This window comes from Clarias gariepinus, chromosome 27 (assembly GCF_024256425.1).
Source record: "Clarias gariepinus isolate MV-2021 ecotype Netherlands chromosome 27, CGAR_prim_01v2, whole genome shotgun sequence".
Taxonomy (NCBI): Eukaryota; Metazoa; Chordata; class Actinopteri; order Siluriformes; family Clariidae; genus Clarias; species Clarias gariepinus.
Genome location: NC_071126.1, coordinates 14,994,924 through 15,012,946, shown reverse-complemented (window position 1 = coordinate 15,012,946; position 18,023 = coordinate 14,994,924). Strand labels below are relative to the sequence as shown.

The 18,023-nt window shown below is 38.6% G+C and overlaps 1 protein-coding gene across 1 annotated transcript in view; it reads right to left on the bottom strand.

Annotated features, from left to right (window-relative positions):
- slc35f1 (solute carrier family 35 member F1) overlaps nt 1-18,023 on the bottom strand; it is a 140,964-nt gene that overhangs the window by 27,300 nt on the left and 95,641 nt on the right. The window contains exons 4-5 of the mRNA XM_053489551.1: nt 8,269-8,428; nt 6,641-6,797 (exon numbers count right to left, since the gene is read on the bottom strand). Coding sequence (XP_053345526.1) covers nt 6,641-6,797; nt 8,269-8,428 — 317 coding nt within the window. The remainder of the gene's footprint in view (nt 1-6,640; nt 6,798-8,268; nt 8,429-18,023) is intronic.

Below are 18,023 nucleotides of genomic sequence, written 5' to 3'. Positions count from 1 at the left end.
CAAGCTGACATTAGCCCTATATATTGTGTGAAGTGTGCAGGTTGTGCGGTGCACTCGGGTGGTGATGGCTTTTTGTAGCTCAATAACACACAGGTTGTGCACAGAAGGCGATGGCACCGGGTGCTTAGGCCCGTCATTGTTGCTTGCAACTATATTTTAAATTTGTGATTTTTCATGATTAATCACACACTACGACTGTAATTAACTAAATTAACATTTAACATCAATTGACAGCACTAATCAAAATGCAACTAGTATTTATTAGATGTTGTTTGTGTGGTACAACAGATTCCAATGATGCCGCAGCCGGTTTGGCATCGGATCGGCGCCAAAAGAGCAAAACTGTCTCTCTCTCTGTCTCTCTCTCTCACTGAAATGCTAACCAATTCTGACTTCATGTCATGTGTGTGTATGTACAGTATGTGTTATTGTGACGCTGTGATGGAGCATGTTAAGCAGTGTGAGAAAATGGGTTTGGTGGCATCATGTTGTGTGTTGAAGGACGTACATGTTAGTCTTGATCCTGACAGGTTGGTAGCCGTCATATGAAATGTTGAGTTGGAGATGACTGTGGGTGAGAGACGCCAGGTGACTAAATAATTTTTTTTTTAAAGTGTGATGTTTGGACTACTGGGTGATAAGTGCATACATTTCGTGAAAAATGCTTTATAAAACTGCTTTGGCATATTTGGATAAAATTCCATAAGGTTTTGAGAGTATGCTGTGTGTTTTTGGCCACGTCTCAAACAATACTTTTATTTTTGTAAGTTGGAAGGTGACAGTGCTAACCACTAAGCCACCATGCCGCATAATAATAATAATAATAATAATTATTATTATTATTATTATTATTAGGGCCTATGACATCAACCCTATGTCATCTCATTCTTATTAAATTATAATAAATTATAATATTATTATAAAAATTATAATTATAATAAATTATTATATTACTTTTTTTTTTTTTTGCAGAAGCCAGGCCTTTTTGGGGTCTTAACATGCAAATCAAATTCAAATTCAAATTCAAATTTTATTTGTCACATACACAGTCATACACAGTACGAAATGTAGTGAAATGCTTACACGACCGCCAGTGACCTTAAAAAGAGAATTAAAACTTATAAGTAATAACATAAGTGTGCAACATGTTGGCACAATGTACTTGGGCCAACTCATCGTTGCTTGCAACTATATTTATTATTATTATTATTATTATTTTGTATTTTTTTGCCGCAAGGTTCTTGGCCCGCCTATTGTCGCTTGAAACTATATTTATTATTATTTTATTATGATTATTATTTAAATAAAATATTAAAATATTTAATCCACATAATATTAATCTTAGTGAAATAATATAAAGTAGGTAGAGATTATGACAGGTCATAAAAGACAAGAAAAGCAGACGACTATTAGACAGGTCATTAAACATAAACAGTAAGGGGATGGGTAGTGATACTGTGTGTACCCAAAGTACATGAGAAAACACCCTTGAGTGACCCAGAAATAAGATACGGCACCAGGTGCCGGACTTGGCAGAGACACGAGCACACTTAATGAAGGATTGAAACATGTGTTGGATACACGTGCTACACATGCACCTGCAGTCGCACACACATGTCTAAGTAAGAATATAGACAAATAACCAAAAGACACACAATCAGTTTTAGGAATACTGAGTTTAATAAGAGTAGACACAAAAACTAACTAGTATGTGCATCTACATAATGACAAACCAGGCGCTACATGAAAAATTCGATATAAAAATACAAAGAATAAAACCCAACATAAAAGTACAAAAGACATAGGGGGCCTGGGTAAGCATCAATAGCAAAATAAAATGCATAAGACATCACATATCAAACATCAACCTTCTCTGAGCCAGAACAACACCCACAGGAAGATCAGTAAGGGGGGCGAAAGCAGAAATGCCGTGGTTCAGAACTGGTGCTGGAGGAAAATCTGTTGTCAGGCCTTAGAACAGAAGGAGCTGGAGTGCCAGATTCTGGCCATACAGGCCTAAAGGCATGAGGAGAAGGGCTGTTTACCTCCAGCCAAAGTCTCTTAGAAGGACCAGGATTGGAGTCATCCTTCCTGAAATACGTAAGCCCTCTCTCCTGTAGAAATTGCATTAATGACACAGACGGCTGACACTCAGCCTGGATGAGGCCCTCAGAGGCCCGGTCCATGGCAGGTTCAGTAGGGTTGTAATCCGTACTGTCCATGCTGTCCGAGTCGTCCAGAGGGATGCAACGAGCACTTGGGCACGTACAATCAGCTATAAGATTAAAATAAAATACGTAAGTACAACAAATTGGGAAAACAAGACAAGAAGTTGAAATAGTGAGAAAGAGATGCTTACCCGTGATCTGTCTCTTGAGAACTGTAGAATAAACCAGGAAAAACCAGGAATGTAAAGTAAAATTAAGCGCCACCCTAATATATATATTTTTTTATTAAGCAAAAGTGTAAAAATAATGGGAAGTAATTAGCAAAAAAAATGAATTATATTGGAAAAAATATAATCACTTGGTACAGATGACGTAGGAAGTCAGATGACGAGGTATTCGACATAACATATTACAATAGAAAAACTTAAACATAATGGGAGAATTCCTTGGGAAAAGATTGCCTATAATAGATTAATAATTTGGTAAGAAGGGGGACTAAGGGGGGAGATAAGGTGTGCATCCCTCCCTTTGAAAACTGTATATACAGTAATGAACCTGCATGTACCGTAACTGTCAGACAGTCTGCTCTTGATCATGCTTGGATTTATGACCTAAGCACTCAAGTGCGGCTCACTTGGGTTTTTTCTTGCTGCAATAAATTCTGCTTACTTCATCCTGAGTCCTGAGTCGTTCTTTAGTTCTTTTGACTAAGAACCAAGCAGACAAAAAATCTTCCAAAACAACTGCCAACCAGGGAGGGCGAAGTCTATCGCTCCCTCTGAGACACGTGACGCCAACCGACAGCATGTTTTCAAACTGCTGCTCACTCGGAAGAAAAGGCGCTATCTGCTCTTTCCACTTGCATGAGCTCACAGATGCCCAACTGTGAGAATTGAAGTATGCCACTCTCCCGGGAGAGGATGGCCAATCTGCTCTCTAGACTCCCGGATACGGATGGCTGTGGCATCACCCAGGAATCCAGCTGGCCATCTCCGGATGATAGGCCGATTCTTTTACGCCACTTGGGAGTTCTTTTTTGACTTTATAATTGGTAAAGCAACCTTGGGTGTTTAAAAACACAATGAATAATTTACAATGAAAAATCTTCGATCGAACTTCGATGCCCCTGCCCAACCCTTATACAAATAATTTCTGCAAATATGTAGCACACTCTTGGAGACAAATGCTTAATTCATTACCACTGGGAATTGTTTTCTGTTTATCGCTGTTAACCATCCAAAAATCATAAAGAAATCATGATGAAGAGCCTTAATCCATTCTGTTCACCTTAGCCATGGAGCGAACTTAACATAATGAGGGGGAAAAAATCACTAGTGATGCGCTTAGGTTTTAACAATGTATGATAGACGAGGTGCTGAATCTCTGAAATTGCAGTAGAACCTGGTCAAACATCCTAACCCTGCCAAACTCCTGAGGATTCAATCAATACACTTCACCACAGTCTGGAGAGACTCTATGTCTCTGAGACCTGCTGCAGTGCCAGCGGTGATAAAAAGAGCAAGGGCAAGAGACAAGTGCTCCGGTGTCTCTTCTGCCTTTGTGTTCATCTGTTTTATTCCGGAGTTGATCAGGAAAGAGGAATGGAGGAAAGCATTTTTGTAGTTGTTGTTTTAAATCATTTTCTATGTTCTGTAACAATTACTATGCCAGTCAGCACTTAATTCAAAGTACTTGGAGAAGCTTGTGCCAGACCTTAATGGGATGTCTGTAGTTCATCTTTTCGAGGACATCTACTGTATAGTCGGTTTGATAATTACACAAGTATTGTACGAGGTCTTGACCTGTCTAAGTGCCTCATCTATCTCTAAGGTCTTTTGATCCTGCATTGCTGTAACACTGAACCCCCATCCTATGTCAAAGTGAGTGAAGGTGCAGCAAAGATTCTGATGCTCCGTTGAGCACTGAGATCTGAGAGGACACTGTTTCGGACACCCTTTGAGACACTCAAAAAAAAGTACTGTAGCTTTCCTTGTTGCTGGTACAGTACCTTCAAAGGTGCATCTTACAGGTGTACCGTACATTTTGCACATGTGGAAACATCAGCAGCCTGGTTGCATGGAACAAACAGAGCTATTAGTCTTTTACATTTGGTGGTCGTGGGATTTGAACCTGGGACCTTTCAAACCCTAGTCCAATGCCTTAATCACTGAGCTGGGAAAAAGTTAAAGGTCCTTGCAGCATTTTAGCAGGACCACAATTTTGAACTTGCAACCTTCCGACCATTTAATCTGGTTTGAAAAATTGACGAGAAACAAATCGCTAGATCTGTCTGCTCTGCTTCATCATGCTTCCCAATATCTAACACCGAGGAGTGCCAGTAAGTTCACATAATAGTGGTGTATATGAGCACTAACCCATTTCCGGAATCTACTACATCAAATCCATTCACATGTCCCAGGGAAACAAAAGATTTCCAGGGAAACAAAAGAGTTCATGCAAGCTACAAAAGGAATTGCCAAATAAGGAATAAAGAAGAGAGAGAGAGAAGAAGAGAAAGGCGTGTGAGATTTAACACATTCATATCAAAAACACTAACAGGAAATATCAGAAAACAGTGTGATAACAGCAACCAACAAAAAGGCAGAACATTAAAGCTTTTACCAGCCCAGTGGAACGACTCATATGTTTATTGTGTTTATTTGCTCACCCCGGCCTTAATATGGATACTTCCACCTGAAATCATGATGAAGTCTAAAGTTTAAAGGTCAAACAAACTCCCTGCTTCAAAATGCTCAGTTTCAATGTCTAGGTAAATGAGGTAATGCTCAGTTATATCCCTCCAGAGATCTGCAGTGCTGAGCAACAAGCTCAGGGGTTCATATAAAGGAGGGGCTCTTCTTATATGAGGTCACAAAGGGGGGTGTATCTATCTAACTGGCTTATTTAAGCTCTGGGAAATACTAACATGGATGTGACAAAAAAGCACAAAAAAGCTGGGAATTTTTTTCTTACATTTTTTGTTTGCACCCGCACACACACACACACACACACACACACATTAGAGTTTCAGGGATAACCCTTGGAGGGCACTCTGCACCCTCACGTGTGTTCCACGTTTTGTCTTTGAATTTTTGTCGATGTTACTTCCGGACTTCATTTCCCAGAATACACCGCACCATAGTCTTGTCAATTGAATTCACTTGAACCATGTTTAGTTTCATTAACCAGTCTTAATGTAGATCCTAGTCGTGCATATGTTTAATTTATCGTTGTCCTGTTTACATTATTGTTTCATGTATTGCTGTGATGCTTTGCATATTGCTGTCTACAGTAGTACTATTATGTTGTTTCTGGTTCTGTGTTGGTTCATAATAAAGTCCTATATAATTATGCCATGCCAGCAGTACCATTAAATGACATGGATAGCTGTATGATAGTTCTCCTTTAACGACCACGGTTTAATTATCTTTTTTTGCACCAAAAGTTAGACTGCATTTACCTTTTCAGGAAAAGAAGGCACACTAAAAGTTCAAAGTACCAACCCCAAAAACAAAGAAAGTTTTATTCCCCTTAGGCGTATTCTGTGTCCCAACATTTATGAAAATAAAATGTTTAATTATAATTCAGATTTATTAAATGCACCTTTATGGCTGACCCAAAAACATCAGCTGGTACACAGTGGAACAGTGATAATGCAGACTCAACTCTCAGAAATAAACCAAACTTTAAAATGTATGTCTTACCTGCAAAGGTGTGGATTAAGCTTTAAGAGGTACATCACTGGTCCTTAAGGTGCAATTATATACCTTATTTTAAAGGTATTCACGTTTCCAGGATGTACTTTAGACTTTAAAATGATAAACGACGTGTCCATGGTGGCACCAAGGAAAAGTACATTTGGTACCTTTATTTCTAAAAGTACAGCAACAGCCATTCATCACGTTTTGGTGTAATTACACCCAACATGTTAGCAGTTGGCGTGGGTAAACAGACCTGCTGGGGTTTGTTTAAATATAGCACAAATCTGGATGTTGATGTATTTGTGAGCGATTCAGCAAACCGCTCTGTGGAGGCGACCGGCTGGTGGTCTAAAGCTCAGACTGGAGACTTCTGGGATCTTGTTAAACAATGTGATGCATTCAAATAATCCATTCTGGCTCATGGCTAGAACAACTAGGGAGGAAGACAATCCCACTTGGATCAGGATTGGGAAAGGCTTCAAGCTAGTACCAGCAAGAGCCAGCTGGCCCGAGACAGAAATAGGACTACGGGGGGGACGAGGAATAACAGCTGAGGGGCAAAATCCATTATGAGGCACCTTGATGACCTCATCCAGACCTGGGACTGGCAGAATGGACTGTCGTGTTTTTGGAGACCTCATATGAGGAACATACTTTAAATCAAATGCTAAATACAATGATATATGATTATAAACAGTAAGACAACACAAACCTTAATGCCAGCAGTTCGCGCTAGTGAGGTTGGAGTGTATGTTGAGGAGAAACACTTACAGTTGGATTCCGCTGAAGAAGGAACCGAAGAGGCCCATCATGCCCAGGAACTCTACACGACTCAAGTTCTTCACAATGAACTCCTCACACACATTAGAGATGCCATATAATGTGGCACCAGCCAGAACCAGCAGGTCTCCCAGTAGCTTGTGGTCTCCTGTTGAGTGAAGAGCTTGATGTTAGAATTGCCAATAAAGAAAATTCATCTTTTTCATTCTCTGACATACCTGAACACTATGTGACCAAAAGTTTGTGATCCATAAAGAGACAGAAGGATTGACAGTCCTAAGCAGCACTGGAGAAACAGCCGGTCGTATGCATATAAACAACAATGGAACGTTGGCCTTTCTTTTTAAACATGGTCAGCTGACTCTCCGTCAATGGGATTCCACTCATGACTTGTGATTTGGAGAGAAAGTCTTACGATATTAAAAACACGACTGATGAGCGGAACAAAAAATTTAGTGAGAACAGATTACACAATATTATACAATTCGTATAAAAAATTATCGTCAGCCTTATAAAATCCCATTACGTGGCTGAGCTACATGTTAGCAAGAGGAAAACGTAGCCACATTTAAAGCAAAGAGGTGCCAAGAGGAATCATAAATTAAGGTTAAGTGAGGTTTAATGTGTATTTATTTCATATTGTACTTCATTTATACTTATTTACGAAATGTTTTGATTGTTTTATATGCGAAAAATATGATTATAGTGTTGGAAATTGTTGATATTGGTAATAGTTTTGACTGGCTGAAACGGATTATCTGCATTTACATTATTTCCTATGGGAAATGCGTTTCACAATACAAAATTTCTCCCTAAGAACTCGCCTACTGAGCGATTAAATCCGTATGCCGAGGTACCGCTGTGTGTGTATGACTAAATTCACTTTATCCTTTGATGCATCGTGGACTGTTAATATTAGTAAATACATTACAGAGTTGTGATAGTTATTAAATCCTTTTAGAACAGTTAGCTGGAGGTTTTGAGTTTTAACACTTATGTGTATTTATTTACACAACATGGATCGTTATATACTTCATAGCTTCACCAAACAAACCATACAAAAATGTAAGGGGTTTTATAATAGCGCAATTATGATGAAACACATACCGGTTAAATCAAAGTGTTTTACAGTGTGGTTTGCGTTGCGGGCCAAATATTGCTCTTACTTTGGTAAATAACATTCACATAAAATCAATTACACATCAGAACGCTGCTCCTGATATTATCTGTGTTTGCCGTGCGGTGATGGAATCTCCACGGCGAGCGAGCACCACGTTATTAAACAACAAGACCCATGTGAGTAATTTATTCTCATATAAATCCTTATACAGCAGAATCTAAGCCATGCTTGTGAATTCTTTTGATGAGACGTGGGGCTTTGGGAAGGCGATGTGAGACATTCTATAGACCAGGCTAAGCTCTCATTCATATTTAATAAAAAGCAGTGATTCAGTCAGGGAGCTGGCGGGAATCTGAGAAGGCTGTACATGGCTCTGGTGGCAATTCCGTGTGGTTGCATCTGAAATGCCACTTCTCACTCGGGAGTTCAGTGTCTCTGTGTGTGTGTGTGTGCATGTGTGTGTTCCTGGAGTCGACGATTTTCGGATGAAAAGCCTTACCAAGACCCTGCTGTCGTCCCACCAGCACGTCGGCTCCCACCATGCAGCCGATGCCGAGCAGGCAGACGCCCACGCCGACGAAGTGCACCACCTTATACCTCACCAGCAGGAAGAACCAGGACAGCAGGAGCACGACAGGGATGACGAAGCAGTCCAGTAGCTGAGGACACACAGAACAGTGAACTTATTCATATATTTTGGTTAAAAATATGCCTTTTTTTTTTTTACCTAAAAAAAGATTTTTTTATTTGTTCCTGCTATATTTTCCTTCACTGATGTCAAAACTCTGCCAGCACACTGATATTTTTAGACACAATTTCATCTACATTGTGCTTGCATTACCATCTGTTTTGATGCACTTATAAGACAGACAGATGGCCAAAAACGCTGTTCTTCATTCTGGACTTCAAGCAAAGCATTAATCATTTTAAATAATCATAAACCTTGCTTATACCTTGAGTATACCCATCTGGTGGCTCTTCTTTAAAAACTACAAAGCTTCAAAACTGCTTTTTTAAGTGGAACTCTTGGAAGAAAAACATATCAAATCATGGCCTGCAGCGAAACTGCAGCTTTCACACACAAATCACTTAAATTGAATAAAGTATAAAATATCCATATAATTAAAAATAATCGGGTTAAAAAATCTTTAGATGTAAATGAGGGGTGTTAAAGTCATATCAGGACTTTTCTCTATATATAATCCCCTGCTGCTTTTATCCCAGTGTTCCACTAGTGCTTGGATACCATCAAGGCAGAAAGTTTTCTCAGTACCATGATCAGACTACCGGCTTCATGTCTAAAGCGCTGGCTTCCCAGGAACTCCTTTAATGAACCAAATGTGTGGAAATAGCTTGGAGCTAGGTCGGGACTGTACGGGGGATGTGGCAATAACACCCGACCAAATTCCTATAGTGTGCATATGATATATATATATATATAACAATTGAACATATCAATTATGCTTTTCAACACTGACATAGATGATTTAATATGAATTATGGAATGATGCAGGGCAAGCCTTTATGAATACGAAACGAATACAACTACTTGTGAAAGTAAGCAATATATATATATTTTTTAACAACAAATAATTTATTGATAAACGTATTATAGGGGGAAAAATGAAAAGGTAATTTCTCCCCGTCGGGGAATCGAACCCCGGTCTTCCGCGTGACAGGCGGAGATACTGTCCACTATACTAACGAGGAGGCGCTGAAACTGCTACTAAAAGCAAGTCCTTTAAAAGGTACACGGAATATGATAGTTTAGCGGAAAACAAGTAGTTATCACGCTAATATCGAAACTGCGATTTCTTCCTTGCCTAGTTCGGATTGTTTAGTTAACACTCCCTAAAATGTTTCCCAGTCATTCTCTATGGTAGTGCTAAACCACTACGGATGTAATATATTCTTGGCCACAAAGGCTTTGTGGCGCTGTTTCTTGCACCAGAAAAATAGCATTTCTTAGCAGTTTGTTTGTATTGTGGCTTTATAAAACCAGAAACTTAGGCACCTTTTACAAATTTCTAAATTTCAGAGGTAAACTCAAAGTGCATTAAAGAGTCCGCTTCACTTCTGGCCGCACACAGCCCTGATGTTGATTTATTCCTTATTCTATGTTATTAATTATTAAATAAATTCTTAGATTTTATGCAATTAATGTATTCCTTTATTTCTTTGAAATATATATAAAGAATATAAGCTTTTAGTAACATTATTTAATAAACTGTTTGGAAAACTTTTGGCTTCGCCCCGTCGGGGAATCGAACTCGCGTTTCTGTGTATAGTTTGAACTCAATGGCAGCCAATGTAATTGGCATGTTTCAACCAGGGTTCGAATCCCGCTCTAGGTGAAAGTTTAATAAATGTGAATTATGTTTTTTTTTTTTTTTTTTACTTATGTTTATCCTTAAATTATAGCAATTTATTTATGTGAGATGAGAACTTATGTGTTTAATACCTTCAGAATAATGTCTAGTTTCTGCAGCTAAAACACCCAAATAATTTCTAATTCATTCTCTATGGTAGTGCTAAACCACTATGTAATGTATTTTTAGCCGCTAAGGCGTTGTGGCGCTGTTTTCTCACAAGCCCAACTAAAAGTTATCATATCTACTTTGTGTCTTCACAAAACCAGGGATTGGGTCCTTTAACTCGGGGTTTCACACTTTATCCTGACCTTATTTGACTTTAAGATCATAGAACTGTTGCAGTGATGCACTGTGTCTCAAGTGTCCTGATCCACAGGCAGGAGTGAGCTTAGGTGTGCATGAAGTGCCCCCTTCTGAGACCCCTACATCTGGGCAGTTTGTGAACCTGGTGCACATGTATCCTTTGTTCTTTAACTTTAATAATCCTGCGTGTCATCTCAGGTGAAGCAGCTGCTCTCGACACAGATAACTGCCGAAACAAAGCGTAGTGACACAGCAGTTTGTGGACAAGTTTGATTTGATAAGAATTGATTTTTGATATAGGCTTTTATTTCTGATGAGAAATAGCAAAATATTTATTCTATATTCAAGGATGTTGAAAATAATGACATACCGTCATTACTATTAATTAATTAATTAATATTGTGACGAATTACATTTTCTGAGATATTAGAGATATTAAAATACTGTATATTTTAGTAGAAAATGAATGAAACTGAGCAGCAGATAATTTTATGTTAATTTAATATTTTTCCTCCATACACATATTTTCTTTCCCTTTTAGCGTTAAATACTTTATACTTGCAACATTAACTAAAAATATTAACTTTTTTACATGTTGATTAATTATCTGTAACAGAAACTCTGACAAAGGTTGTGGTAACAGCATAAATCATTGTTTTTAAGTAATTTTCTTATTTTAACTTGACACTGTTTCTATCCATCCAGGATCCTCTGTAGTCCAACTAGGGAGCACTGGTAGCTAATATTCCCATTTTTACAACTGTGGTAACACCCCTGGTTAACATTCACACACTATAGGCAACTTGGAAACACCAATCAGCCTAATCTGCATGCTCCTTTTTGTTTGGTTATGTTGGTGGGTTCCCTGTTAAGTCAGGTTGCTCTCAAGATTTCTTCCTATCCCTAACTTCCAGGGAGTTTTTCCTTGTCACCTGTCACTTCAGGCTTGCTCATCAGGGACAAACTGATAATCCTATTTGATATATATATTTCCTCACACTCATTTCCATACATGTTTTATTTTGTAAAGTTGCTTTGTGACAATGATCATTGTTAAAAGTGCCATATAAATAAAATAAAATAAAATAATTATGTAAACTGAAGGAAACAACTAAGGAGATTTCTGAAATGCACATGAACAGAGATCGCTTAAACACTTGGTGAAGTTGGATCATAAAAGATCAAGAGTAAAAATCAGAGCTATCTTTAATAGTAAAAGTAAGATCATTTACACACATAATGTGATAAGAACTTAAAGGATTGAGACTAAACAGTTGTGCAATCATAAGAAAACCACTTTCAAAAAATTGACCTTTCGACCAATGGAAAAATGTCATATGGTCTGATGAGTCCAGGCTGACCCTATTCCAGAGCGATGGGCGTGTCTAGGAAATTTAAATTATAAATAGGCTAAAAAACAGTGTGCTGTTCATCATCAATAAATCTGAAACTGTATTCATTGGTAAATTCGGTGGTAAACTGTAAGTGCACTAAAAATATTCTAAAAATAATCCACAACAAAGTTGGTCAATTCTAAGTTCTTTCTCACCCATTGAAATCTTAATCCTATTTAATGCACAGTCTTTAGAGTACACTCACCAGCCAGTTCATTAGACACACGTGTTTAATTGCTTAATAATGCATGGCAGCAACAGCATGCATTTAGGCATGGAGACATGGTCGAGATGATCTGCAGAAGCTTAAACCGAACATCAGAATAGGGAAAAAATGGATTTACCAATGGACACGACCTCACCAAAATAAGACAAAAGAAGATTGAAAAAACATTGTCTAGTCTGATAAGTCTCGATTTCTGCTGCAGCATTCAGATGGTAGGGTCTTGATTTGGTGTAAATGTTCTTGGCATACATTGGGCCCCGTTGGGCCCACGTTTAAATGCCACACTCCGCCTGAGTATCATTGCTGAACTAGTCCATCCCTTTATGAATGTGGATTTAAAAAATCTCTAATGATTATTTCCTTCCTTTGAACCTTTGTATCACTCATCAGTTTCTGAGACACTGACTTGTTAAAGTCATTAATTTTCTGCTTTCACAGGATAACGCAAGCTAAAATCATTAATTTCTTGAACACGACAATGAGTTCACTGTCCTCAAATGGCCTCCGCAGTCACCAGATCTCAATCCAATAGAGCACCTTTGGGATGTAGTGAAACAAGAGATTCGCATCACGTATGTTCAGCTGCCAAATCTGCAGCCAGTGCGTGATGCTGTCATATCAATGTGGATTAAAAAAAATCTCTAATGATTGTTTCCATCACATGAACCTTTATATATCTCAGGTTTCTGTGACACTGACTTGTAAAAGGCATCAATTTCCTGCTTTCTGTTTTGGATACAGCATATGACCTATGATTATTAGATAAAATATTAAAATGACCCGTATGACTGTAACCCTTTATAGACATACTGACATTTTTAGAAAAAAAAAAAAAAGAGATACACGTCCATTGAAAAAAAAAATTGCAAATAATTTCAATTTTCCTTTTTGCTTGCTACGGAATAATATTGTATTCCTAATATTGATCATTTGTCTTGTACACAAAAGCTGCCTTGCTGAGTTATGAAATAAGCTCAGCAACGAGCAATCCATCAATATATACAAGCGTTTAAATATTCCGACATGCACTTCCTTGTTTTGCAATCTCTGAACAAAGCATTAAATATCGACCGGGAGGGTTTATTGCTTCGGGTGCTCCGAGGCTGTGCGAAAAAAGGGAGAGAGAAAGAGGGGAGCGTATGGAGCATTTATAGCCGCAGGGGAGCCATCAGGCCTCCATTCCAGGAAGAGCCAGTAGCACTCAGAGACACTGCTCAGAATGGGCCAAGAGCTCATATATTCAACCATAAGACAGGAGTAGTGAGAGTTACACTGTCCTCTGTCCAACATCTGAGCAGTTACAACAGTTAGACTGAGCGTAAAGTTTTATCGTAACGAAAGTGGTGCCTGAAGTGAAATACACTGGCCGTAATCCAGCTCGGATCGGCTGTGAGGCAATCGCAGTTTGGGTTCTGTTGAAAAATCCATCATCTGAGGCTTGAATCGCATGCAGTGCAAAGCAGAGGGCGAAAAACATATTTCGTGACAGCAGAAAGCAGGCAGTTTTATGTTTGATGAAAAGGCTGTTGAGCAGACAACCAACCTTCACAGTGAAAAGAAAATAGTAATAATCACAGCACTTCAGGGGATATTTTGGTGCCACAGAATGAAGAAGTGGATGATTAGTACAGGATCATCGAGGTCACATGGCTAAAGGTGAGAACATTTTAAGTGATCATCTGATCCACTTACTGAAGCTCCCACTCCCACAGGTGCACTTAGTTTCATAACATCTACATGTACACAGCTTTAGAGACGAAGAGGCAGATCGACAGAGACTGAGATACAGAGAGACGAACAGACAGAGTGTGTGACTGATATACACAGAGACAGACAGAGCCTGAGATACAGGGAGAAAAATAGACAGAGATAGAGAAAGCCAGAAGGACATACAGGAAAAGAGACAGAAAGACAGGCAGAGACTGAGATACAGAGAGAAAGATAGGCAGAATCCGAAAGAGATAAAAAGAGAGAGAAAGGAAAGACAGACATATAGCAACTCAGAGAGAAGGCCAGGCAGAGACAGAGATACAGAGAGTAAGACAGAAAGACATATGGAAAAGGAGAGACAGAAATATAGACAGAGACCCAGGGAGACAGAAAGACAGACAGACAGAAACCGAGAGAGACAGAAAGACAAACAGAGACTGAGATACAGAAAGACAGATAGAGACAGAGAGGAAAATAGACAAACTGATAGAGAAAGACAGATAGGGACTTAAAGACAAAGACAAGAAGACAGACATTAACTAAGAAAAACAGAGAGACTAAGGGACAGAAATACATACAGAGGGTGACTGAGATACAGAGACTGAGATTGATAGTGTGACTAGGACAGGGGAAAAGATACACAAAGATTGAGAAAGGGAGACAAAAAGACAGAGACAGTGAGATACAGAAAAATACACACAAATACTATGACCGAGAGAGACTAATGCACAGAGAAAGACAAACAGAGAGACTGATACAAAGAGAAAGACAAACAGCGAAACAGATCCAGAGAGAAAGACAGAGAGACAGACACAGGGACAAAGCTGACAAAGAGGGAAAGACAAATAGCGACTGAAAGCAAGACTGAGATATAGACAGAAATATGGATATAGAGTGACAGAGACACAAAGAAAGACAAACAGAGACTGATGGAAACAGAAAGAACGACAGATCTAGACTGAGAGAGATGGATGCAGAGACATAAAGAGACTAATACAGAAAAAGAGTCAGGAGAATAATAAGATATAGAGAGTAAGAGGGAAAGATATAACACGGCAGACAGACAGACTGACCAATAGACTCATGGCAATAGAAGACAGACAGACAGAGAGACAACCAGAGCCTGAAAATGTGAGAGACTAAGAAAGAACAGGTGAAGACAGACAATTTTGATCTACAGTCTACAAACAAACAATGAAAGACAGATAGATAGGGAAATTAATGAGGATGATAAGAAAGAGATAGAGAGACAGAAAGAAGCAGACAGGTTTGAGACAGACAGGTTTGAGACGGAATAGTCACTGAACATTAATCATGTCTATGTAATAAGTAAAGCTTTGGCTCCTGTGCACCGCTGCTTGTATCCCCATAAATATTAATGAGACGCCGTCTTACCTCGTTAGAAGTTTACTTTGAAATATTTGCAATATGTTGTGCTAATTTTCCTCTCTCACTGTGCAGGGATATTATTACTATTATTATTATTATCATTAACACTATTATCATTATTATTATTATTATTATTTATTTATTTATTTTTATACAGTCACATTATTAATACTTTACAAGGATGAAAGAAACACGTCTGAGGTTTCTCTCTCTGGACCGAGAGTGCACGCTTCAGATAACTGTTCATCCTTGAGATAACTAACAAACAATATGACCTCATCAAGAAATGCAGTCTTCAAATCCTCAAAACATTACATCACTGAAAGATGAAACTTTAAGATCTCACAGTGTCTACAGTTACGGATGAGATAAAACCCTCGTTTGTGTCACGTTCAGGACTTGCCTGAGATGCACCCATGATTAGGATGCTGTTTATTTGAATGGTCTTTGCTCCTTGTTTAAACTAGATTTTTGACCAATGAAGCACTAAGGATTTAGTTCAACGATCATTTTAGGTCAATTATACAATACAACGAGCGTTCAAGTGCAACATGTGCTTTTTTCAGAAATGCTACATTGGTTGGAATCCTTTAATATTATAAGCGGTCTTTCATTGGCTTCATCAATAATGCAGGAATGTTTAGTAAACACTAAAACAGGCATTAACACATGCTGAAAAAGCTACTTTTATAAAGTTAACACTGTAAAAGAAATGCATTACAAATAATTCAGGAAATTTAAGGGGCTGAGATTGGAAACTACTTTTGAAAGGTGTACAGGACAGTGGTGAGACCAGTGATGCTCTACGGCTTAGAGACAGTGGCACTGAAGAAAAGACAGGAGGCAGAGTTGAAGGTAGCAAAGCTGAAGATGTTGAGGTTCTCCTTGGGAGTGACAAGGATGGATAGGATGAAGAATGAGTTCATCAGAGGGACAACCCACGTTAGATTTTTTGGAGATAAAGTCAGAGAGGCCAGATTAAGGGTGGTTTGGACATGTTCAGAGTAGAGATAGTGAATATATTGGTAGAAGGATGCTGAAGTTTGAACTGCCAGGCAGGAGGTCTAGAGGAAGACCAAAGAGGAGATTTATGGATGCAGTGAGAGAGGACATATAGTTGGTTGGTGTGAGAGAAGAGGATGCAGAAGATAGGGTTAGATGGAGGCAGATGATTCGCTGTGGCGACCCCTGAAAGGGAACAGCCGAAAGACAAAGAAGAATATTGGACACTACTTGCGTAAGTCTTAACTAATCACCTCTTTACAGAAAATGCATCAACAACTTTATAAGAGCTGATTATTAAGTAAATAAATTATAAGGTTTCCATGATTTAAAGCATCCACCATACAAGGCTGTGTGAATTAACTATTACTATCAGAACGAGCACATTTACATACACTGGATCCACTCCTATAAATCCTTCTATGCTAAAGAAAACTAATTGTTCATGAAATTCAAATAAGTGAAAATTAAATCTGGGTAATCATTCAGCCTTAGATGCAAAGTGCAAAGCCGCTGAATTTATAATTATTGTGTCCAGTTACATAACTTTTAACATCCACATTTCAAAAATATTTAAGAAATATTTTATATCCTATCGAAAAATGTGTTGAAATTCATCTGTTTGGGCCATCTCTACCATTCGGTTGAGGTATGCTATGCTGTGTCTTTAACTACATAGTATGCCTTCTCAATTGCTTTATTGAATAAAATGAGAAAAAAGGGGGATCTAATGCCCAGAAACATTTGTACCATCACACAAAATAAAGCATTTTATATGACCTTATATTTGTAAATGTAATAATGCAACATCCGAACCATTTGGAAAAGGCCTATACTGGGGTCATTGATTGGTGTTATTTTTACTCAAAGAGGTTGTTGAAGGTTAAAAGTAAGCTGAAGATAGTGGTGATATATTGTGTGTTTGTGATATGCTTTATTGCAAGATCAGTATCATTTTTTTAGCAATGCCCATCCAAACCTGTCAGTCACAACATAACACAACACAACACACTGCAAGTGTGTGTGGAATGTAAATTGCATTTTTTGGTTTTGAAAGCAGCTGCTCATATCCCTCAGCATCTGTCAGTTCCCTGCTGCGTGTCTCTCACAGCGTGGGCTCTTGGAGAGGATCAGCATGCGCTTCTTCTCACGTGAGCCGCCACACTGTCATAAGTAAGGCATTCGAGTCCACACTGAAGCACACACAAGCAGCTATTAGCGACCGGCAGGTCCGCTTTCAGACGATGTCTGAGAGCCCATGGGGAGCGTACATCATTGATTTGGGTGTCTGAGAGCAGCGCCGCTGTCGGCTCAAATGGCCATGGATGACATGAATGCTACCAGAGTGAAACAGACTGGGACGTGGCATTAATTTCGTCTGCTAGAGGTGTGTGTGTGATAAGTAGACATAGACCACCATGATGCAGCAATTTTCCCTGAGACTGCTTGAGATTGGAGACACAGCATGCCTTGCTCTTAAGAAGCATCATTTCCAGACTGGTCGTGGTGGTAAAAGTGTTTTCATCCCGCTCGTCCTTTATATAAAATTTCAAAGCTTTTACAGTATTTACCTTTTACAGTACAATTTCTGTAATTTTATTTAATGCCATAGAGCGTTCATGAAACTAGTTAGTTCCTGCAATCAACCTAATTACAATGGTTATAATGAGTTATAGACAATCCCTCTCAATACTTTGCTTGTTTCTTTTTTATTCTTATAAAAACAGTTTGGTTGGTACAAATCCCTGATGCTGAAGACATCCTTCTGTAAATGTAAACAACTTCTCATGGAAATCCATTTATTGGAGTGTCCACTTAAACATTAATCTGAACCATTAACATAAGTATTAACAGGAAT